The sequence below is a fragment of the Microtus pennsylvanicus genome, chromosome 6 (genome assembly GCF_037038515.1).
Source record: "Microtus pennsylvanicus isolate mMicPen1 chromosome 6, mMicPen1.hap1, whole genome shotgun sequence".
Classification (NCBI taxonomy): Eukaryota; Metazoa; Chordata; class Mammalia; order Rodentia; family Cricetidae; genus Microtus; species Microtus pennsylvanicus.
In genome coordinates, this window is record NC_134584.1 from 36,919,187 (window position 1) to 36,944,678 (window position 25,492).

Sequence of the window (25,492 nt, forward strand, 5' to 3'; positions counted from 1 at the left end):
CTGAGTTTCTTTACACATTTAAAAGGTCAGAGCCTTGAGCCGCTCTTAAGAATTATGTGGAAAAGACTGACAATCATCACATATTTCTGAACCTTCTTAAGTTCTGGGCTTAAAGCAAGAATGTTTTGGCAGTAATGGCTGGCATATTCTAACTTCACCTTCTTAATTCTGTTTTCCATTGCTTATGAAAAAGAATGTCTATTCTCACATACATCATAAATCATCTGCCAAGGTGATAAAAAAGACTGAGGATATAGACATGGGCATGGATGATTGTCATCTACTTTGTGTGTGTGTGTGTGTGTGTGTGTGTGTGTGTGTGTGTGTGTGTGTGTGTGTGTGTGTGTGTGTGTGTGTGTGTACTAGCCAGGTGCAATGACTTTTTCCTAATTGGCCAAGTGTTCCAGTCTAATGGGAGGAAAGCCATGCTTGCTCACTAGGCATGAAATATGAGCACAGCTGCTAGGGTTCCGCCACTAACAGTTAAACTGGGTCAAATAAATCCCCTTGTTTTTCCAGTTGCTTCCTGTAAGTCCGCACTTTTCTATTCAGTTTTAATAATTGGTCTGGCCATAATAAGTTCAATGCTCTACACATGGGTCACGACTTTATATAATGGGAATTCCTTAGGTAATTTTTAGTATTTTTAGACTTGACCTCTCTCCCCCACAGTTCTTCTTTTTATATAGAAAATTGAATGTTAGAGAGTCTAAAGTCTCCTGTGTGTTTTAATCATGATTTAACCCACAGTTCTCAGCATCCTACTAAGGGCTGTTGGAAAGGAGAGAGAGAATTGGTGCTGTGTTTATGAAATAGTAGGAGTTAGGATTGTGGGCTTTGAGCGTGGAGATAAGCACCAGCCAGTGAGGGGCCTTGCTGTTCAAAGTAAAGAAATAGTTTATAGCAAAGTTAAAGGGTAGCTGTTCATCACCTCACTTGTGTTGTTCAGTGTGTTCATATGCTTTACAAGAGAGCTTTTTTTTTTTTAACTCAAAATTTGCCTTCAAAGTCTCAGAAAGAAAACTAGTGGGGTTTTAAAATAGCAGGTGAGCAGGGACACAGAGGCCTGCCCCTGAATGGAAGAAGTGTTTGTTTGCTTGCCATAATGTCCATACACAGCTCAGGCACTCTTGAGGACCCCTGCCTGTCTTCATAGGCAGTTGGGGTTTTGCTTCCTATAGAGAAGTCCTAGATGAATGGGACAGGAGGAGACCCAGTGCTCAAACAACCACAACGAGGTGCTAATGTATCAATTGCTTTTTCCATGACTTTGTTTTGAGTATTCCATGTCGATGGACTATGGAATATTCAAGCTTTACAATCTTATAAGGAAAGAGACATAATTATCTTCCTTTTATAAATGAGCCGCATGAGACCCACATCCCTGAGAGACAAAAAGCCAGCTTGGCATTCTGTTTTCTTATGGAACTTTTCTAGAAGTAGTTTGGTGGGAGACCCCATCATCTCTCTGTCCACTAACAGCTACCCCTGAGGGCCCCATCTCTCTTCCAGAAGGCCACCATGAGGCAGCACATCTATTGCTTTCTCCTCATCTCTTCAGCCTTCCAAGAGGATGGTCACTCAAAAGCATTTTAAGATTTTTAAGAGTTTATTTTTATTTCAACCACATGACTGTGGGCCTGAATATATGTCTGTATACCAGGTGCAAGCCAGTGCCTATGGAAACCACAGGAAGGTGTTAGATATCCGGGGATGGGAATTATAGAAGGTTGTTAGTTGCCCTGTGGAGAATGGGAGCTCAATCTGGGTCCTCTGGAAAAGCAGCCAGTGTTCTTAACCCCTGAACTATCTCGCCAGTCCTTCCAATGCATTTTTGACTTGCTAGTTTTGACAGTTAGCAAATCAGGTGCTGGAGAGATGGCTCAGTGATTAAGATCACTGGCTACCCTTCCAGAGGAAGGTTCAATTCCCAGAACCCACCTGCTTCTGGCCTTCATATGTATACGTGTGTGTGTGTGTGTGTGTGTGTGTGTGTTGGTGGATTTTAGTATCTTGGGAAAGAATGGATATGGTGTCTTCATTCCATAAAAGGAGAGGTATATTATTTTATTATATATATTATTTTCTTCTTTCTTTGAAGACCTGTGGTCCCCTGTGGGCACATCAGTGTGGAAATCAGTATTATGCAACTGGAATTTGTTCTGACATCAGTCCGGACTTTCAGTCCTTGACCAGCTTTTCACCTGCAGTCCAGGGTAAGATAGAAATGTGAAGGAGGTCTGAGCAATGCCTTACAATTAAAGCGGGGGTGTCTAACCAAAGGCCAACCAAACCTTCCTGTAAGTCTGAGGTTTCCATGGTGGTGAAGTCTGACTTACCTTTTTCATCTTCCACTGTGTAGCTTGCCCCTCCTTCGTCGATGTTGTAGTCGTGTGTGATGAATCAAACAGTATTTATCCCTGGGAGGCAGTAAAGAATTTTTTGGAAAAATTTGTACAAGGCCTGGATATAGGTCCCAAAAAGACACAGGTAAGGACATCAAAAATCAAAACTGAGCCCATGGCTCTCCTTTGGGGAAAAAAGTGTTAGACATGAAGTCTTAAAAGTTTCATTTGCCAGATATTTATTTTTAATGCACTTAATGTTGACCTGAGAAATTAATTGAAGCATATACTTCGAAGGTCAGTATTTCGCTTATGGCTTTGTTTAGTTTTGTGGATTTTGGTTTTATTTCTGACACCATCATCAAAAGAATAGTGTGTAGCATTTAAGACTCTTTTAAGAGCTGCTTATTTTAATTCTTTAACCCATGAGTTTATTAATAAGACATTTACAGGAATAGAGATGTGGCTTAGTGGTTAAGAACACCTACTGTTCTTGCAGAGAACCAAGGTTCAGCTCCCAGGCTACACTTCCTGTCCCAGGTGACCCAAAGTCCTCTGGCCTCTATAGGCACCTGTACACACATGGTGTACATAAATACACGTAAGCACGCACATACACACAAAAATAAAAGATAGTAAATAATATATTTTAAAATTAGATACATATTTTCCTATATCAATTATGGTCAATAGTCAATTCCACTTGTTTACACTTTCTTGTAAAAGAATTATCTGACTTCTGTGAAATTGAAAAATAACTCAGTAAGCATGATTCTGATTTATAGCCTTTTGTATTTAATACAGCATAATCTCAGTTGTATTTTACATAAGAGAAAGTATTTTCAATAATTTGAAATCATTTTCTATATTTTCAAAAGTCTCAATGGGTGTTATTTTATCTTCTTTTTGTTTTGTTTTTAGATGTTTTCATTAGTTAATTTTACATCTCTGCCACAGTTTCCCCTCCTTCCTTTCCTCCAAGTTCCTCCTCTGCCCCTCTCTATTCACATCCCCCATCCACTCTCCTTCTTTAGTGTTCAGGAAGGGACAGGTCTCCCATGAGTAGCAACAATACATGGCATAACAAGTTTCAATAAGACTAAGCACTTCCCCATGCATTAAGGCTGGGCAAGGAGACCCAATATGAGAAGGAGGGTCCCAAAAGCTTCTAAAAGAGTCAAAGACAGTCCCTGCTCCCGCTGTTAGGAGTCCCACAAGAGGACCACGCTACACACCTGCAACATATATGCAGAGTGTCTAGGTCAGTCCCATGCAATCTTTTTGATTTAGGCACTCAAAACACAGGCATACATGTTTCATGATTCCCCCAAAGACTAAGTAGCATGTATTCCTAGCTACTCGGTAGATAAGGCAGGAACATCTCTGGAGACAAGGATTCTGAGTCTGGCCTGGAAAGTATCGCAAGACCCTGAAGGGAAGAAGAGAGTAGGCAAGAGAGAGAAATGGGGGTCAGTTTCTGGATATTTTGTGGGTTTTTTTTCACCATGCTCCTTGTTTCTCTTTCCATTTTCTGATTGGATCTACCACAAATAGGTCCTTCTAACTGAAGCAGCAGTATCCCCAGAGTGTAGTTCACTGATTCCTTAGTGCACATTCCCAGCTGCCATCTGTCAAGACAACACCTCACACCTGGGAACAACTGTCAGAATAGTTTTCCCTATTCTTTGTAGTTATCTTCACTGAAAGTTTACTTTTCTAGTTTTCTAAAATATTATAAAATTATCAGGCGGTGGTGGGCCATGCCTTTAATCCCAGCATTCTGGAGGCACAGGCAAGTGGATCTCTGTGAGTTAGAGGTCAGTCTAGTCTATAAAGCGAGTTCTAGGATAGCCAGGGCTATTACATAAAGAAACCCTGTCTCACAAAACCAAATATATATAATTTTGATGTTGATTTTATATACCAGGGTAGTGGGCAAACTGCCTTTCAAGACCATGGAAATTCCACTGTGGATTTTTGCTATAAACTTCTATTAATGAAGACTACATATCACATTGGTTCCTGGAGAACAACGCTTTTCAACCTCCTTAAGAAGAAACTTTTTCCATTTGTCTGTTTCTTTTCTGTCTCTGAATCGGTTACCATCCCTGTCCAAGCTGATTTAATAGTTTCCAGTCTTCAGGACATTCTTCTGTATCTTTCTACCTCAATCCGTTGTCTCTTCTCTAGGGGAAGCTGAGTTCAGTCTCTCTTCTTACGGCCCGTATTTAATACACACCTTACCTTTAAACCCTACTCTCTCTGCACTCAAGTCTATGGCTGTTCTTGTAGGAATCGTATTCAGTTAGTTTTGAATCATTTGTACATCGTATCTTAAAGGAAGAGGGACAGGATGATCACCGTGTTTCTCATGCCTTCCCAGTGGCCGCCATACTGCCCCCCGGGCAAAGCTATGAACTCAGCTGTCGAGGGCTGATCTTCCACCTCCTTTATAGCTTTACCTCAGAGACTCTTGTGTCTTTCAGAAAAGCCTCTTACTGCTCATCCCTATTTCCTGCCCACACAATCCCATCTCCTGGGCTGGGAGAATTCTTTTCATGCTTGGAAATAGGCATAGTGATAGAAAGATGTAAGTTGTTTGATCTAAAGGATTAGACACTGTCCCCTGATACCTTGTTCAAAAGTTTATCTTTCGGTTTACTCTCTCAAATAAAGTTCTTTCCAATGCTGTGTCCTCTCTGCAGGCCAGAGGTTTCCTGCACCACATGCATATCTAACACCCTTGCTCCAACAATGCTCAAGCCCACAACAGGGGAAATCTAACTGTCCATTAAACTGAATACATAGCTTAGAAATATGTGAGTCTTCCTTCTTCAACTCTGACTCTGTTGCATAACTACTCCAAACTAAGGCGATATCCTCCCTCTATGACTGTTTATACCTGTTTTCAAACTAGTAGCCACTGATAATTAGGAAGTCTACTTATTTGTATATATTTTAATCATTGTGTCAGAAAGCTAAGCCTAATATTCTTTTGCATTAAAAATATTAAAGATGTGCTTTCAGGTATTTTACAGCTATTTCTGAACCAAAAATGTGTGCTGTAACAGGTCATCTTGTTGGCAATCACGCTCTTGTTATATACTGAAGACCTCTCCTAGAGATGATTCCACAGAAAGAATACTTTTCAAGAACAGAACTGAAATTGGTTCCTTTAAGCTTTCAGGCTTCACATCTTAGTTCGCCTTTCTTATTATATTGGCTAAATAGAAGTTATGTGTAAATTAATGATAATTAATTAACTTCTCTTTGAAAGGTGGCGTTAATTCAATATGCCAATGAACCAAGAGTTGTATTTAACTTGAACCGTCACAAAACCAAAGAGGAAATGGTCAAAACCACATCGGAAACTCGCCAATTTGGTGGGGACCTCACAAATACCTTCAAAGCAATTGAATTTGCAAGGTAAGTTTTGATGCTATTGGGTCAACACTTTGACAACATAAAAGTGCTAAAGACAAGAAGAAGGAATGGGAGAAGCAGGGCAGAAGTAACAAGGGCAGAAACAAGCCTTCCTATGGCATGTGTACCTTGACATGAAACAGAGGAAATGGCGTTCACACCATGGTCCTGGCATGGCCAGACATATGAAGTTGTTTTATATGATTTTTCATAAATGACTTAAACTGCAAAGGTCTTAGATTAAGATAGTGTGAAATGAAACAATCTGATGTGGGAAGTCCTTCTGTATATGTGTTGCTTTTATTAGTTAATGAATAAAGCTGCTCTTGCCTATGGCAGGGCAGAATATATAGCCAGGCTGGAAGAGACAGAGAGAGAGTAGGCAGAGTCAGGGAGACACCATGTTGGAACTTTACCAGTAGGCCGAAGCCCCATGGCAATACATAGATTAATAGAAATGGGTTAATTCAAGATATAAGAGCTAGCTAAGTCATCAATCAAACAGTCTTGTAATTAATATAGTATCTGTGTGATTATTCAGGTATAAGAGCTAGCTAAAAATACACCTAAGTTATCAGTCAAACAGTGTTGTAATTAATATAGTTTCTGTGTGATTACTCAGGTCTGGGCAGCTGGGAAATGAACGAGCGACTCTGTTTATGACAGCCTATCACTGTTTGTTAGCATTAACTTCAAACTAAGCTAATAGAGCATTTTGTACACATTAATGAAGCTCATAGTGTATTATACACAAGAATTTGAATGCTGAGATTATTATTCCTGCAGCAACACACAGGAAATGGGAATTTTACAACTTCATGGCATGAACTTCATTCATTCTTACCTCAGTCTCTCTTTTTCTGCTGTTATCTTTACTAGACTCTTTATTAAATGTCTGCCTTTCATTTTTGTAATGAGAATTATGTGCCTTCCCTTAAACCTGCTTCTAGCCTTTTCCATCTCCTGTGTTTATTCTTTCAAAAGCCATTAAAACAAGTTTCTATGAATCTTCTCACTTCTTCCTCGAATCCTGTAGCTCTGCCACTAAGTAACCCTGCTCTCTACATCAGCTAACCTAGTGAGGTTGCCTCAAACCCACTGCCCTTAGCTCCTCTGTGCATGTGGTAAGTACATACATACACTGCCGCTCTGAACTCAGTCTTCATTGAACACCATGAACCACTGGGACCCCCACCAACTCTGGCCTCTTCACTGACTCCTTCTTCTCATTTGTCTTCACTGAACAAATCCCTCTTTCCTCCACAGTCCTCTCTTGTAGAAATAATGTCCCCACCCTTGTTGGGAGAGCCAACCTTGTGTGGGCTCCCCCAACACATGTGTCATCTCTTAACCCTCTCCCCAAAGTCATCAGGAATCTCACTAAAGTTGAGCATCTTTATTGGGGAACCATCTCAGAAAACTCACTGTGTCCTAAAGCAGCCTCATTCCATTCCCTCACTGCTCATGATGCAGGTGTCTGTTCACCCCAGCATCAGGCAAAACCCTCATTGCTGCCTTCCCTCTCCTCCCACTTCTCCTATGATAGATACCAGGTCATCATCACATTCAGTGCACCTATCTCTTCATTCCCTGTTTCATCTGTCCCCTCATTTTCTCTGTGTGTATACTAAAGCTGCTGCTTCCTTCAACTGGTGACTTTCTTCATATGTCTCAAAAGATACTGTGCATGAGAGAAGATATGGTTGGCTTCATCTTTCCTGTCTCCAGCTCTTTGGGGGCTCAACCATCATAAACTGCAGGTCATAAAAATGAGTCACCTGTCATTAAGTGGAGCGCCCTTTCCAGTCCAGGAACTAAGACTAAGGAAAAGAATGTTGTCCCGATAAGCGTGGAGGACTTCTGTCTTCAGCAAAGAATGTAACTGGAGCCTATCCCAAGGAAGGAACCTGGGGCTTTGGCAAGCTTTTCTTCCTAAAATAGGGCATGATCACTGTTTGTTGAGGTGGAGCTTCTCCGGCTTTTATTACTTGTTTAAGGCTCTGGATTTTCTCACTACCATCACAATTTCCCAATGATTAAAAATCAGGACCCACCCAAATTCTAATCAATACCTCCAGAACACACAGCTACACACACACACACACACACAGAGAGAGAGAGAGAGAGAGAGAGAGAGAGAGAGAGAGAGAGAGAGAGAGAGAATTCGGATATTCTTTCTGTAAATATTATTTCATTGAACACCTACCGTTACATGACATCACCCTAAACAATGCAGTCAAGCCAAACTAAATGAGGCAGTTCCAGCCTCAGTTCACTCTTGATGTATACTGTACCCACAAAGGGTAAACTTCATTTTTTAAAAAAGGACATGACATGAGCTCCGTGATTAAAATTTGTCTGGCTGAAAAATGGAATGTATTTCTCTGTTCCCTAATCCAGGACACATAAAATATTCTGTGTAACAAAATAATTTATCAGCTTCAAAAACGTTGACTTTAGAGTATTGGTGAATGTGTAGACGGGCTAGCCCGCACTTGAAAACATAAATATAAAGATAGAAAAGGTGAATTGGAAACAAAGATCATTATATAGCTAGCTGATTGTTTATCCTATGAAGTAGTTGGCATTACCTAGGAAGAATGTCATGGGAGATTCTAATAGACAGAGAGACATAACTTGCTGGACTGACTAGCTAGAAGAAAATAAAGCTAAATAATGTCCTTTGCATCTTGCATCAAAACTGATATTAGCTGAATTAAATTTTCAGTCTAACTGCACATATTGCTGTATGCCTATGATCCCAGCCTAGGCTACATGGCAACACCCTGTCTCAAGAAAAAAAATACAAAATGTAATAAAAAAATTAAAGTCTTACTAGATTAAGCATGTGCACAAGATTTTAACAATAATTTTAGACTTTTTAAAAAGATATCATTCTTTTTGTAAGTGCCATATCAAATATAATGGGAATATAAGAAAATGGATTAAGGAACTTGACTCTGTAAATAGAAAAATAGGGTTTGGATGGAACTGAAAGATTGCCCAGTGGGTCAAGTGCTTTCTCCACAAGTACGAGGACCTGACTTTGGATTCCCAGAACTCACGTAAAAGTCATTTGCTGTGATATGTGTTTGTATCCCAAGAACTGGGGAGGAGAGAGACAGATGGAACTCCAGAGCTGCCTGGCGATGCAGTACAGCTGAGTCGTTGAAATCCAGGTTCAGTGAAACCTTTTCTTAAAAAAATAAAGTGAAGAGCTAGAGAAAGAGACACTTAATATTTGATCTCTGTCCCCATATGCACATTCATGTATGTGTACCTGAGCATATATACAGGAAAACATATATGGACCATATAAAACACACATACACCCACACATGAGAGAGAGAGAAAGAGAAAGAGAGAGAGAGAGAGAGTCAGTCACCTGGAAAGAGTAAACTTCAACCGAGGAATTGCCTCCATCAGACTATCCTATGGACATGACTACATGCCATATTCTTGATGTATGTATTTGGAGGCGGGTCCAGCCCACTGCGGGCAGTGTTATTCCTAGGCAGGTGGGCATGGGCTGTATAATAAAAGTAGCAAAGCAAGCCAGAGAAACAAGCTGGTAAGCTGTTCTTCTTCCATAGATTTGCTTCAAGCTCTCACCTTGTTTCTGCCTTGGCTTCCATTGATGATAGACATAACCTGTAAGCCAAATGAGCTCTTTCCTTTCTCAAGTTTCTTTTTGTTTTGGTGTCTTATCACAGCAACAAAAAACTAATTAGGACATACAAACACAACACACACATATACACACACCATGAAACATATTGAAATTACTACTGAATATAAATTTTATTTATATTTCTCTAAAGAAGATACAAATAGAAGAAAGTCCTTAAATACGATACTTGCATTGCACAGAAAGACATGGAAAACACAATGTAGTTCATGACTGATGTGCTTAAGGATGCTAATTTCCTGTTTCTCTTTCAAAACGGAGATCTAGACCTTAGCTTCTGTTAATACTGGGCAATTTTATCTCTCACAGAAAAAAGGCTTATTTACCAGCTTCCGGTGGGCGCCCTGGTGCTACCAAAGTCATGGTAGTTGTGACTGATGGTGAATCCCACGACGGGTCGAGTCTGAAAGAAGTGATCCAGCAATGCAATGACGATGAGATCCTGAGGTTCGGCATAGCAGTAAGTGGCTTCCGTTAGGACGCGTCTGAGGGTTGATGAATCCGCAGTGTGGTACTCCATCGCTTTCCTGGTTTGCGATTTGTACAGTCTCTCTGCTTCCTGCTGACTTCCAGTCCTGTCAGCTAAAGAAATGGCCGTGGAAATGTTTGCAAGAAGCCCTATGATGATCAGAAATGTACTGCAATGAACAGAGGGAAATTGAAGTAGAAGAAGAATGAGTGACCTTTGTCTCCTCTCTCTCTCTCTCTCTCTCTCTCTCTCTCTCTCTCTCTCTCTCTCTCTCTCTCTCTCTCTCTGTCAAGGTTCTTGGGTATTTAAACAGAAATGCCCTTGATACTAAGAATTTAATCAAAGAAATCAAAGCAATTGCTAGTACTCCAACAGAGAGATACTTTTTCAATGTGGCCGATGAAGCAGCCCTGCTGGAGAAGGCCGGGACCCTGGGAGAGCACATTTTCAGCATTGAAGGTAAAAATGCCTTACACAAATGTCTCCTTCAAATACTTTTTGTTGGAAAAACTGCTATTTTCATCTAATGTACTTGCTATATGAATATTAGCTCATAGACTGTGCATAAAAACTAACTCAAATATGTGAGCAAGAAAGATAGACAAAACACATGAATAAACAATTTATAAGAGAAATGTTAAGTGATTAGCAAACAGAAGAAAACTGTGACTCCAAACACTTTTGTGTTTTACCTAAAAAATAATACATCAATACTGTTTAATTTTCCAGAAGTCTATGAGGTGCAAAGCTCACACATGGTTGATAAGATGACAATTTTTTTTTCAATTTTTGAGAGAACAATCTGGCAACATCTATTATAACCATAGATTTTTTTCTTTGTAAGTTATGTATGTCACATATTCTTGAACTTGTTTCTAATAAACATATATACCTTTAAAATTGTGAAAAGGCATCGTGATCTTCCAGCAGTTTAGTTGGGGGAAAGACTTTCCTGATAGTAGCCCTAATGATGCATTTCCATAGCCTTGTGACTCCTCAGGGCAGAATTGTCAGTCATGCAAACAGTCAGGACCTGGAGAATTGGAGCACTCCTTGCAGTTGGTAAAATGTCTCACCTAACCCAAATCCTTGTTCCAGAAGCTTAACCCAGATAACTCAGCAATAAAGTCGGTGTCTAATCATTGTGTACTTACATATCAGGCCCTGCCTTAGAAGCTGCCTTCAAAGGTATTACAAAGGTTTCCACTGTCATAATCCAACCTTGATCTTCTGGTGGTGTACCAGAAATTTCTAACCCTCTGCAAATTTTATTGCGGAGGTATGGTATTTCTGACTTATTTAAATCACCACCAAGAACTAAGGTCTCCTGCAATAACACAAAACTACTAAGGCATCTGTAGTAGCAAATTTGCTCCAAGTCAATGAGTAAGAGTAATCGAAGTGTAATTTAAGGCTAACTTAAAATGATTTTGGACATTTTTTTGTTGTTGAAGACTTTGAGAAACATAAAACATATTTTTTGTTTGTTTGTTTGTTTGTTTGTTTGTTCGTTTTTCAAGATAAGGTTTCTTTGTAGCTTTGGTGCCTGTCCTGGAACTAGCTCTTGTAGGCCAGGTTGGCCTCGAACTCACAGAGATCCTCCTGTCTTTGCCTCCCGAGTGCTGAGATTAAAGACATGTGCCACCACTGCCTGGCTCATAAAACTATTTCTCCCTCAAACCGTCTCTATGCAATCAGTGTTGATTATTATTATTTTTAATTTTTTAAAAAAGAAAACAAACTATCTTTTTTCATTATACATATCAAAGTTCCCACTCCCTTCCCTCCTTCCCTTCCCTCCACATTCCCTCCACCCCAACCCCATCCACTCCTCAGAGCAGATAAGACACATTGCTTTGGGGAAGGTCCAAGGTCCTCTCTGCTATATCTAGGCTGAGCAAGGTATCCATACAAAGAGAATAGGTTCCCAAAAGCCAGTACAAGCAGTAGAGATAAACCCTGGTGCCACTGGCAGTGACCCGTCAGTCTGCCCAGCCATGCAGCTGTCACCCACATTCAGAGGGACTAGTTTGGACCTATGTTTGTTCCTTCCCAGTCCGACTGGTGTTGATGAGCTCTTATTAGCTCAAGTAAACTGTTTCAGTGGATGAACCCATCATGGTCTTGACCTCTTTGCTCATATTCTCATTCTTTCTGCTCTTCAACTGGATTTTAGGGGCTCAGTCCAGTGCTCCAATGTGGGTCTCTACCTCTGTTTCCATCAGTTGCTTGATGAAGGAAGGTTCTATGGTGATATTTAAGATATTCATCAGTCTGACTACAGGGCAAGACCAGTTCCAGCACCCTCTCTTCTATTGCTTAGGGTCTTAGCTGGGGGCAAAGAGAACTTGAGGGAATGGGATAATTGAGCTGGAAGAAGGACAGAGATGAGAGCAAGGAAAGAGATATCTTCATTGAGGGAGCCATTATGGGGTTAGCAAGAAACCTGGCACTAGAGAAATTCCCAGGAATCCACAAGGATGACCTCAGCGTTAATTATTATACCTCCTAAGCAAGAGGAGCCCTCATGGTAGTACAGTTTGTTCTGTTGAAGTGTCCATGGAGCAACTTGGCTTGCCTTTCATGAGCATTATTGAAACACGACCATCCCGAACCATGCTGAAAAGAACGTGCCTACCAATAAAGTTCTGCGGTGTTGGACAGTGACTGATGCTTCAGTGTGATCAAAACAAATTTCCCAGCTAGTAAACTCTTTAGTCTTGAGTCCTGGTTTCCAAGAGCTGACACAGGTCTCCCTCAGTCCAGTCTATGGTACAAACTAATCACCAGTTTTTCCAATGCATCTGAAGTATTTGTGCATCAGGAGCATTAATATTTAAACGCAAAAGTCACATAGTTGCTTAGCTAGTAGTGATAAATTCACAGAATATCTTGATCTCAGTTTTCCCCTTAACTAATGTGCTTTCTTTCTTTAATCTAGTTTGATATCAGGAATGGCATAAATATTACACTAGGTTAATTAATACTTAATGGGGATCAAAGCCAATTTTGAACACTTCTTTGGATTCTTTCTTAGTAATTTACTCATCCTCGAATCCTCTAGGTTATAGCTGTATATTGACATAAGAACATGTGTGTGTATGTGTATGTGTGTGTGTGTGTGTATGCATGTGTGCATGCTTACTTGCCGGTGTGTGTCCATGTGTGAAATTTGATTTGAAATTGCTGACAATAATGTAATTTTAAAAAATGATGTTTTCCAGGTACTGTTCAAGGAGGAGACAACTTCCAGATGGAAATGTCACAAGTGGGATTCAGCGCGGACTACTCTCCTCAAAATGTGTGTCTATCAGATAAATTTAAGTCTATAATACTGCCACTTGCCAGAACACACACAGACACAATAGTTTAGACCTAGTAAGAAAAACAGCCATCCCCCGAGCAGTGATTCACATTCCTGGCCCCAGTTACTAAGCTTTAAAACAAAAAGCAGTTAAATTCTTCCTTCCCTGTGTCAGAGGAAAATACCTTTTATAATAAAGGCCTTGAGTTCCCTATGGCAAAGACATTCTACTAATTCCAGGCATCATCATGGGAATCAAAACCTTTTGGTCCCTGACACAGTTACATTTTACATTGCCATAGTATCGTTTTTGAAGAACAGAGAGAGAGAATTATTGAAAATGGGCAATTTGTAAAACCAAGTCCACTGTTTTGGTAGCTTAGCTTTTGAGTTCTTTCTGGTACAGACCTAAGGGATATTTCTTGTTCTCAGAATTCTGCCGAGAACATTTGGGGAAAATGAAACACAAAGCAGTACAAAATCTTTGGAAATATGTAGGAATTAATTTGAACTCAGAGAGTGATAAGCAGATCCAAGGACCAAAAACAGCTTTTATTCCTCTGCCTGGAATAAAAGATGCTCATGTTACTGATTCAACAACCCTTAGAGATGTTGAAAAAAAAGAATTAATTCCTATAGAAAACGATAAATGAATACAATTTTACCTAAGTATTTCCGCACAATTCCATGAGTTTATTGCCCATTGACTGGAGCCTGTTCTGAAACCCCCAGCTTAGAGTCTGTGCTTACATTGTGCTTATTCTTAAAATCTTATATTTTTCCTCAGAATGGGATGTTTTTTCATATTTGTTATTTTTTGACCCCACATCATCATATCCTTGTTTCCTTATATAAAAAAAAAACTTGACAATACATCCTTCATTCTGATCAAACCTGTATTCTTAAGGACTTGTAGCCTTTGATATTTAAATTGAGTTTGAGCCAATGCAGAGGCCCCTGAGCTGCTTGGTCCTCCCATTCATGACTTAGCCTTTGCTCTCTGTATGCTATATTGATTCTCACAGCTGCAGGTGAGTTTTCTGGCTGTGCTATGATTAAACACATGGGACATAGGGATGCAGACGCCAGAACATTTGAAAAGAAGAATGAAGCACTGTGAAGGCTAGAGCAATAATTCAGCAGGGAAGAGGGCTTGTTGGACAAGCAAGAGATCACACGTACAAATCCCAGCACCCACAACTCAGGAAGGAGCCCATGGTTGCCCATGCATCTGTAACCCTCCCTGTGGGAACCACATAGCAAGGAGGAGCACTGCGGTCGCTATCTTTGCTTTAGCTTCACTGAGAGACTCGGTGTCAAGGAAATGAAGCAGAGAGGGATAGCGCAATGCAAACAATGCCCTCCTCTGGCCTCTCTGTGCACAAGCATGCCCATCCAAACATGCAACTCATACCGCAAGTATGCAAAGAAGAGAGTTGAAAATGCGACAGGTCATGGGTCTCCCAGGACATGCTAGGGAAGAGCAGCATCCCCTCCCGCTGTGCTCCTCTGAGGTCAGCACTTTCTACTGCTGTAGTGTATCTCATATTCATCATGAGCCTTTCCTGTGAATGTGTGGGATGAGACGTTCTCATCCGTTTCTTCCATGAGTTCTGAAAGGCATAGCATTCGCAAATGTGTGCCTTTGAATTGAACATGACTATGCATCCATCCTGTACCATGACCTATTGCAACAATTTCTTCATAATGCATTATAAAAAGTTCTCCCAAGACAGCATAGCCCAGTGGTTCTCAACCTTCCTAATGCTGCAACTCTTAATACAGTTCTTCTTGCTGTGATGACCCCCCAATCATAAAATTATTTTCATTGTTATGAATCATAATCTAACATGCGGGGAGTCTTAGGTCACACCTATGAAAGGACACCCCAATGGGGTCAAAACTCACGGGTAGACTTGTTCTCCAGTACCATCAAAACTTTTCTAAGATATATATTTAGTATTTTTGTTTTGTTTTGTTTTTTGATTTTCGAGACAGAGTTTCTCCGTAGCTTTTGGTTCCTGTCCTGGAACTAGCTCTTGTAGACCAGGCTGGCCTCGAACTCACAGAGATCCACCTGCCTCTGCCTCCCGAGTGCTGGGATTAAAGGCATGCGCCACCACCACCCGGCTTATATTTAGTTTTTACTGTGAAAATTTCCTTGAATTTTGATAGTTTATGCCTGAATTCCTTTGCATTAAAGGCGATTTGTCTCCATCTTCATTTCTTCCATTCTTTCAGGATATTTTGATGCTAGGGGCAGTGGGCGCTTTTGACTGGAGTGGAAGTGTTGTTCAGGGGACATCTCGTGAGCACTTGGTCTTCCCTAAGCAAGCCTTTGACCACGTTCTGCAGGATCGGAACCACAGTTCGTTTTTAGGTGAGACACAACAGCGGTGGGCTCAGACAACTCAGGTTCTTCTTCCTTAAACTCTCAGGTCAGCTCAGCAGAACTGAACTGTCCTGTACTTATGTGTTTGTAATTCATTTGCCAGTCAGGACTCAGCCCATAAGTAAGGAAAGCTGGGTTTTACACACGAATCTCTGTAGATGTCTGTTAAGTTCATATGTTCAATGATGTTATTTAACTCCACTGCTTCGAAAACACACAAATCTGTTCAGGCAGATATTCCTGGAACGTGGCTGTTTCCTCAAAACAGAAGTTGTTTCTAAAAGGCAATATACTAACTAGTGTCCTTCTATTGTCTTAGAGTTCTTAGGGGGTTTGGTTGTTTGTTTGCTACTGTGGTTACCATATGATAAGCATCCAGTGATGTTCAGTACTTGCTGTGCAGTATTATATTCCATCCTACCAAAATCCTTTGAGAGCCTGTGACCTTAATAACTTCTATCAATTTCAATAGCTTAGCAAATGATAAATCCAGAATTCAAACCTAGAACTCTGTAATTCCAGGACCTGCGTTCTTCCCACGAAGAAGCGTTATCATTTAAATTCATTTATTCATTCAATGAACATTTGTTAAAGGCCAGTGTCTTTGCTTTGTTTCTTGTTGCTATGATAAGATACATTAACAAAGGAAATTTAAAGAAAGAGTTTATTTGGCTCACAGGGTACAGTCCATCATTGTGGGGAAATCAAGGCAGCAGGAACTTGAAGCAGCCTAATTCCCCCTAGATAGGCCCAGGGGAACACTTAATCTAGACAGCTCTTCACTGAAATGCTCTTCTCCAGTAGAAGTAGATGGTATCAAGTTGACAATTGACATTAGCTATTAGCCAGGACTGTAGGTAGTTGAGAACAACCCAGGATCAAGGGATAGCTTCATACATAGAGGTCCTGTCTATGGTAATCAGAGCTACAAAGAAAGGTCAGGACGTCACATCTAACACCAAGACTTCTGAGCATCTCTGCTTCCTTGAAAGCCCTCTCTGGCTGGCACAATTAGTGGTGCTTAACCTAGAATTCCTTCTCTCCTAGGTTACTCTGTGGCTGCAATTTCTACTGAAAAGGGTGTTTACTTTGTGGCTGGTGCTCCGCGGGCAAATTATACTGGCCAGATAGTGCTGTACAGTGTTAACAAGGATGGCAATGTCACAGTGATTCAGTCTCACAGAGGGGACCAGGTAAATATCACCACCGAGTGAGTGAAATTCATTTCATGGATAACTGGGGCAGGTGGACAGTTGAGTAGGTGAAGTGGAAACTGGTGCGTACTGAGTGGCTCCTCTGGGAATGTCATCTGAATTTACTCATGTCTACGCTCAGTCCCAACAACAGAAGGTTCACTGGGTGAAATCCGATCCTGCTATTGCCATTGATTTTATAGGTGTAAGAGAACCGCAAACTGGTCACAATGTAGCTACTAGATCCTGCTTTTGCTTCCTCTTTAGTGGTTTAAAGAAGATTCTTTCTATTTTGAGGAGAAAAAAAAAATCAGTGACAGTGTTGCAGAAGAAATCACTGATTAATTTTTAAATCCTTAATAAATGTTCACACAGGCACTCACTGAATATCTATGGATAGGATGGTATTCAGATGCCCCCCTTCTAATTTTACCTCATCTCCACCTCTTTCTCCCATCTTTCCTTCCTGGGAACATCACCTGTGCTGGACTGTGCCACTGGCATTACGTTGTTCGTGTTTTCCTATATCTAGAAAACTCCCTTTGTCCTTAAGTTTCTACTCAAATGATCCTCCCCTCTCTGACCCCTCCATCCCCTTCCCTATGTTCTGATAAGGTATCTTTATTACAACAGTTTCTGCTTTGTGTTGTTTTTCATGGGAACATGGTTATTTGTGGCCCTTGGCCGGCCCTATCCCACCTGTCTTTGTCTAAATCACAGTTCCTGTAGCTATTAAGGGTTCCTCTTCTGAATGTGGCCTCTGGCTCACTGGCCTCAGAAATACTCAGAGTTACATGTGTGATTATATGACTCCTGAGATTAATATGCTTTGCTACTCCAGATTGGCTCCTATTTTGGTAGTGTGCTGTGTTCGGTTGATGTGGACAGAGACACCATTACAGACGTGCTCTTGGTCGGTGCTCCCACGTACATGAATGACCTCAAGAAGGAAGAGGGGAAAGTCTACCTGTTCACGATCACAAAGGTAAAAATAAGCATTAAACAGACAGCTTAATTGACTCTAGCACTGATAAATAAGTTAATCTGAAATTTGAAGGAAGGTTATTATTTGGAAATAATTGCTAATTTTCATGCATAGTGTGGCATGTATTTCATCAAATTCAAGGTATCACCATTACTACAACTTTTTAAAATGCATTAAAAGGCATGAAGTTTAATATAGAGTGTATCCTGTTTTCCATGAGAGGTCTGTGGGTATGTGTTCCTATTCACATAAAGTCATTATAAGTACAAATAAGTTTTGGCATACACATACTTATAAATGTTGGTTCATTTTTAAACCATCTTGTGACATTTCTTTGAAATGATAGCAACCACTGAGCGTGCTGACCTCTCCATCTCAGCCACTTGTCCTAGCCACTCCAGCAACCTCCAGATGACCTAGAATGCTTTCTACATTAGCTTGTCAGAAAATTCCAGTGCTTAGTGTCACACTTAGGTGCACGTCCAAGTCTTGGAATTTCAGATCCCTGCCATAAAACCGAGCTGACTCAAAGAGAGAAAGCATCATTTTTCCAACTTGTAGACAGAGCTCTAAATCCATTTCAGCAGGAATCTGGAGCTCTGCAAGGACAGGAGGAAAAGCAAATGAAAGGCAGTGGTTGCCATAGGAAACCAGATAGGTATAGGGGGCAGGGAGAGCTCTGCTTAGTCATTGATACTTACTGTATATTAATGCAAAAACTGACCCTTTAACAGAAACAGTGAAAATAATAGGGTGCTGGGAAATAATGTGAGTGTTGAGAAATGAACCCAGGTCCATTGAGCAAAAAGTGTTCTTAATCACTGAGCGCCCCTTTGGGCCCAGCAACACTATCTCTTAATGCTTTATCTAACCTAGTTGAGAAATGAGTCTTTACGAAACTACTATAAACTAGAGAGAATCACACTGACCCAGTTTCTTGGTTGAGGCACTTTGCTACCTTGCAAAGCCATTAAATATTTCCATACTGGAGCACACAATCTAAAGGAAAAGCTTTTATACGGAAATGTCTTTTCCCTTTGCCCAGAATCATTTAGTGTTGCCTGTCTTGTCGCGGAATGACAGCAACTTCATTTTCCACTAGGAAGTGGAAATTAAAATTATATTTATATAATATAATTATAATTATGTCACTGTCCGGCATGAGTAAGATCTAAATTAACGGGCTCCCTTGTGCTTTGTACCTACTTTAGCTTCGTTCACGATATTAGCCTTTCACCAGAAGTTTTTAAATCAAAGATTTGGAAAGACGTGACAGTCCCAAAAATGAGAAAAAGTAGAGACAGAGGACCAAAAATCTAATGTAGATTTTTTTTGGGTACAGAAAAGAGAATTATTACTTCCTTTAATCTTGGCTTAGGAGCTGGTCTCTTGTGACCTGGATTAATGAAAATTTTATTTGTAAATCTCATCACACAATCATCATCAATTCTAAGATTAAAACCCTATCCATTTTCATGTTTTGAAATCTTGTGCATAGTTGCTTTAAATCTATTATTATTATTATTATTTTGGGTTTTTTTGAGACAGAGTTTCTCTGTGGGACTGACTGTCCTGGAACTCACTCTGTAGACCAGACTGGCCTCAAACTCACAGAAATTCACCTGCCTCTGCCTCCCGAGGGCTGAGATTAACGCTGTATGCCACCACCACCTGACAGTTGAGAGTTTTGTGTAACAGTGCCTTCTTTCTTTGCAAGGGCATCTTGAATCAGCACCAGTTCCTTGAAGGACCTGAAGGCACTGGAAATGCTCGCTTCGGTTCAGCGATTGCAGCCCTTTCAGACATCAACATGGATGGCTTTAATGATGTGATCGTAGGTTCTCCTGTAGAGAATGAGAACTCTGGAGCGGTGTACATTTACAATGGTCACCAGGGTACAATTCGCACCAAGTATTCCCAGGTAACCATGAAGAACGTGATGACTAGGTTCATAAATTCTAGCGCTAGACAGTGTCATCCAATCCGTGACTCTTACCTTAAATCTGTGCTCTTTCCATTGAAAAAATAGTAAAGTTTTACTGTATGTTGAACACTATTCTAGTTCTGAGAATGCTGTACAGAACAAGACAGACAAAATTCTTTTTGTTGATCTTATATTCTAAACGAAGAAATATGAGTAAAAGAAAAAGTTTCAATGTTATAGATAATAACAAATGCCTGGGATCAAACATAGAACTTAATTCAGAGGGAAATTTTCAAGTGTTATGTATTATTCAAGTGTTGAGAGGGCTATCCGATGACCAAAGGATGGTGAAGAACGCCTCACTAACGGGCAATTTTGTGAAGTCCCAAGGAAAGCTTGCTAGGATAGGAATGAAGACCTGAACTTATCTCATTCCTAGACCACTGACTTCTCGCCATTTTGTACTGCCTTGTGATTACACATGAAAGATCCACACTGCTTCCTTGATGAAAGAATCCCTGTAAAAGACAGAGATCAGATTAAATATGGAGAAAGAAATCAATAGAATAACCTGAACAATGACCACCTAGAGAATGTAAGGGGCAGGATAGAGGCTGTCATTCTGAGTCCACTGTGTGTACTACAACTTCAAGTGAAATCTGCTCTTCCAGAAAATCCTTGGATCCAATGGAGCCTTCAGGAGCCAACTCCAGTTTTTTGGAAGGTCCCTGGATGGCTATGGAGATTTAAATGGAGATTCCATCACTGATGTATCCATTGGTGCTTTGGGACAAGTGGTGCAACTCTGGTGAGTCACTAAGTGCAAGATTCAGACTCGCTAATTAAAATGACCTGCTGTGTTGTATGATGTGTGTAGTGCCCAATGTGTTGTATAAGACTGTAGGAAATGTGTTTATCATGGTTTGCATAAAGGAAAGAATATGCATAATTTTCCTGAGAGTTGGGGGAATACATATGTGCGTGTGAGTGTGTGTGTGCGTGCATGTACATGTATGTGTGTATATATATGCATATATACACACATATATACATATATATGTATATATATAATTTGCTGGCAGGCATGTATCTTTGGCATAAACACATATAGATGCATATGTGCAATACATATACATATATATATAGAGAGAGAGAGAGAGGGGGGGGGGGTTTCTTTATCATTAGAGTTATGCTTTTCTTCTTATGTGAAAAGAGTCAGTGTAAAGAAAAGACAGTCCTTGAAATGATATCATACATGTCATACATGTTTCTAAATATTATTTTCTTACATACAGCCTCCTTTCAGCTTCCAGTCAGGAAACCTCATGAGAAAAATCTTACAGGACACAAATAAAGTGAAACTTCTTATGTGCTTAAAGGCATATTTTAAAATCATTAGTCATAAACAAGATCCATTATTTTGGCTCATCTGACATCTTCATTGCCTGCATGGGTGTAAAGTTGAAGGAACAAGAAGGGATTCAAAGAACATATTGTTCAGGGTTTTAAAAATTAGGTGTATGAAGGGCAGGCTCACTTGGTTGAAGAACCTGCTATTCAAGCATGAAGACCTGAGTTTAATCCCAAGAACCCATGTCTAAAAGCCAGACATAGCTAGGTGAGGTAGTTCATGTCTTTTATCCCAGCACTTGGGAGGCTGATGTGGGTGGGTCTCTGTGAGTTTGAGGCCAGCTTGGTTTACATAGACTGTTCCAGGCCAGCCATAGCCATATAATGAAATGGTGGTGGCACAAGCCTTTAACTCCAGCACTAGGGAGGCAGAGGCAAGTGGATCTCTGAGTTCAAGGCCAGCCTGGTCTACGGAGCAAGTTCCAGGACAGGCTACAAAGCTACACAGAGAAACCCTGTCTCAAAAAGCCTAAACAAACAAACAAACAGGCAGTCATAGTGTCATGTACGTGATGATGAGGCAGAGAAAATGCCGGAGCTCACTGGCCAGCTAGCCTTGACTAACTGTCAAGTTCTGGGGCAGAGAGACCATGTCTCAATCAATAGGGTACCTGAAAAATAACATCCAATATTGACCACTGGCATCCAGATGCACATGCCCATACATACATGTACCTACACACACACACACACACACAGAGAGAGAGAGAGAGAGAGAGAGAGAGAGAGAGAGAGAGAGAGAGAGAGAACTAGACACATATACACAAAACTTAGGTCTATGATCTGGTGAGATAGTGGAATTGAAAAGAAATTGATTATTCAGTCAAGAATACTCATGCATTCATTTTTCTCTGTTGAAAATATATGCTTTACTGTCCAGACATACTGGGAATAGAAACAGTCCATGAATTATATGATTTCTGAGTCTGATGCTACTCTGTAGACCTGTGAATTGTGCTTTTCAAGAGTAAAATGCAATTTTTTTGACAAGTGAAACTGTTATATGGAAAACCAATAATAGCTTTAAGACTGAGAAACTAGAAAATGCATTTACTGAATAAAGTTAGTTAAAATAATTAAAGAATGGCATGCTAGGAATTTTACAGAGGTTGTGTGGCTTCCTTTAAAATAATGTATCAAAGCACATACCTGGCAGCCGAGGACACTGCGTAAGCCTCAAGGCAGGCTTTCCCATGTGGTGCCTTTGTATCTACCTATACTGTGGCATTGTTGAGTCAGTGATGCGACCAAGCTTCTGTTTTAAAAGGTGTATCTGATTCTTCAGAAAAGTCAACACACATGGACTCAAGTAAATGTGCTGAGCTGACTAGTCAAGCTAAGCTAACATTCTGTGGTCACATTCCTACGAAGTGCTGAACTGCTTTTTCTGGATAACTCTAGGAATAATGTCCAGTAAATTTGTAAAAACATGTAAATCAATGTCATCTGTATTAGGATGAATGTTCAGTCCCTCAAATAGCTGTGCTAAAATTGAATTAAGCATTAGCCATGCTACATTTTAATAATAGATGCGTCATGGCTGCATATTAAGAGACATCATGGATACATAGTAACTTTTGAAACGGTCTTTCTGGTGATACCTGAAAATCAATACAAATGTTGTCTGGGTCTCTTTGTGGTACTTTTCCAAAGGGTGATATGTCTAATCACCGCTTGCTGCCCTATAAATAGTGGAAAGTGTACACAGAGATCATTATGGTGAAGCTCAAAATCCAGTAAGGGAGGGATCAGACTGTAGATTCCGTTTCCTCACTGAGAAGTGCCCAGTGAAGTAGTCAGCCTTCAGGTATCTGTTTCTCAGCCATTTTCGTTAATAAAATGGAACGAGAATTTGTTCGACTTCACACCCGTGTTGCAGGAGCAAATAAGACTGTCTCGGGTATACAAAGGGAACATCAGGACACAAAACTCTGGCATCAGTGACGGACTCGTCAGTCATATTCTGCCCTCGTGGTAGTAGCCACCATCATGGACAGGTGACGTTAACCACAGAGGCAGCAAAGCACAGGACATGGCAATAGTCATCAGCTCTGGCCCCTCCATCTTCCTACCTTGTCTCTCTCCTACCATCTCAAGAAACGAGAGTGGTACCGACCTCAGGGGGAAGACAGAGGGGCCCTGACTTAACATTTCATTTGCAAACAAGTTTCCGGTTTCTATTCTGGGTGGGTTCAAGTGTTATTTAAATGTATGTTCTGCAGGCTCCAACAAAAATCCATTGACCCCTGCTGCTATCTTCTGCTTTCAAATAGGAAAAGCTACTCAAGGTCTAAGATAGTGGAGAGAAAAATTCAACAATACTGGACCTGGGTCCCCTATGAGAAGTTCATGCGTATGCAGAGAGGTGCATGTGTTTCCACTTATGTCTTTCAGGTCCCAAAGCATTGCTGATGTGGCTATAGAAGCCTTATTCACTCCGGACAAAATCACTTTGCTCAACAAGGATGCTAAGATAACCCTCAAACTCTGCTTCAGCGCAACGTTTAAACCTACTGGGCAAAACTATCGAGTGGGTGAGTGATCCTAAAATAGCGATGCTAGCTAGAGGTCTTGGCCTGCAGACTAGAAGGAATTAGGATCTTTACTGGATGTGCTTAAACTACCATGTGTTCGGTACCTAAGAGTAGCTCATTAGGTGTGGAAAGTTTGTTTGGAGCATCCTTGCTCAGCTCCAGCTGATGGCATTCTGCTGCAGAAGACTGTAATCACTATGGCATAATCATAGGCTCTGCCTGAGTCTCTCCAACACACGGGTCCCTTCCGGAGATCTTCAGCACTCATAAATTTCATTGAGCTATGGCAAGTTCTAAATGAGTGAGTCACCTACATAGGTGTGTTTAGTAAGAGCACTGAGAATTATCCCTTTATCCGGGAAGAGGAAAAAGAGAAAGGAATATTCAACTTGTACCCATAGCTTTACCATTTCCATAGTATGAGTCTGAAGTGTGTCTCATCAGGAGGGAGAAAGAACGGGCAGGACGGTGGGCAAATGTCAGCAGGAACTCTCATCCTGTCTCTCCTACAGAGACACGTCATCTCGCAGGACCTGGGTGAGCTGTTGCATCCTCTTTGACTCCATTCCTAACCAAACAACTACCTCTGTTATCTCAGCATCCCCCAGAGACAGCAAGCAAAATAACATCTCATGAAAAGCTGCCTGTTTTCCCTTGCTAATCTATGGATTCTAATCCCTCCTCCATCAGACCCCGGCTCTTTATTTCGGAACTCTTAGTTCCCAGTGGCACTTAATGAAACTACAAGTAAATTAACTTCAAGGCTGACAGCAGTCAGGTCAGTAGTTTGTCATAATTAGTATCAAGAAATACATGAGCAAGGAGAGAAGCCAAAGTAAGATTCATAACTGGCATAGCTTCCGGACTCCCTGACTCTCAGGTGTTCAAACACTGACCCACCTTTGAATGGCATACCTCATAGGCCTGCCTTGGAGCACACATCCATCTGAGTAGCCACCATAGTTAAGCTGAAAACTGCCACCATATAAACATTTTTAGGCTGCTCAAAAGATTAAAATGGAAAATGTGTTCTTTGACACACATGGCTGGCTGCCCAGCTACCTTGGCCCTAAAGCCTTATGCGTCTTCCACATTTTGAATGTTCTTCATATATTCTCTTGGCACACACTGAAAAACCTGTACCTGTAGAGAAGTCCCTTCCCACTGATTGGCTGGTGAGGGTTTGGGCCTTTCCTTGTCATTGGGAACTCTTACCTTTGACTCTTTTATCTTGCTGTGTTCAGGTCAACACTGACAAGCTGGTCATAATTTTTCAGGCTGTTGTTTGACAATAACCGTGCACAAGAACAAAATCCCATCTTTAAAACTGTATGACCTATGAAACTACGTACTTATTTTTATCAAGCTACTTTTTAAAGAAAAATTACACAAAGTGTGCTAACTTTGTCCTTTTGACAGGTACCTAGACCCTGTTATTGGGTTTTCCTTTCCATACTTTTTATCATTTACTTTTAGTCTGCCCATTCAATTCTTTCATATTTCAATATCATTATTTATCTCTTTAAGTCATTGAAGCACAAAAATTCCTCAAGGTTCTTTAATGGGGATATTAAAGGTAACATAGATATATATTGTCTTAGGAGGTACACTCAACTTTAAAATATTGAATAAGTCTGATAAAGTAATTCCAAATAAGTCAGCTTCTGTAAGCAGCTGAAATTCTGGCGTGTGGCCTGTGGACTTTCTTAAAGGACACTGGTCTGACTATTTAGACTTTGGTTACCGTCATCATTTTTCATCACACAGCCGTTTTTCATTTCCAGTTTCCTGAGTTGATATTAATAATTTCTAATTGCCAGAGAAA

The 25,492-nt window shown here is 40.5% G+C and overlaps 1 protein-coding gene across 1 annotated transcript in view; it reads left to right on the plus strand.

Moving 5' to 3' along the window:
* The window catches only part of Itga2 (integrin subunit alpha 2), a 92,230-nt gene that overhangs the window by 44,124 nt on the left and 22,614 nt on the right, over positions 1–25,492 (plus strand). The window contains exons 5-16 of the mRNA XM_075976040.1: positions 2,102–2,216; positions 2,363–2,490; positions 5,623–5,771; positions 9,766–9,916; positions 10,219–10,384; positions 13,150–13,226; positions 15,471–15,609; positions 16,669–16,814; positions 17,656–17,799; positions 19,517–19,720; positions 20,395–20,531; positions 23,528–23,667. Coding sequence (XP_075832155.1) covers positions 2,102–2,216; positions 2,363–2,490; positions 5,623–5,771; positions 9,766–9,916; positions 10,219–10,384; positions 13,150–13,226; positions 15,471–15,609; positions 16,669–16,814; positions 17,656–17,799; positions 19,517–19,720; positions 20,395–20,531; positions 23,528–23,667 — 1,696 coding nt within the window. The remainder of the gene's footprint in view (positions 1–2,101; positions 2,217–2,362; positions 2,491–5,622; positions 5,772–9,765; positions 9,917–10,218; positions 10,385–13,149; positions 13,227–15,470; positions 15,610–16,668; positions 16,815–17,655; positions 17,800–19,516; positions 19,721–20,394; positions 20,532–23,527; positions 23,668–25,492) is intronic.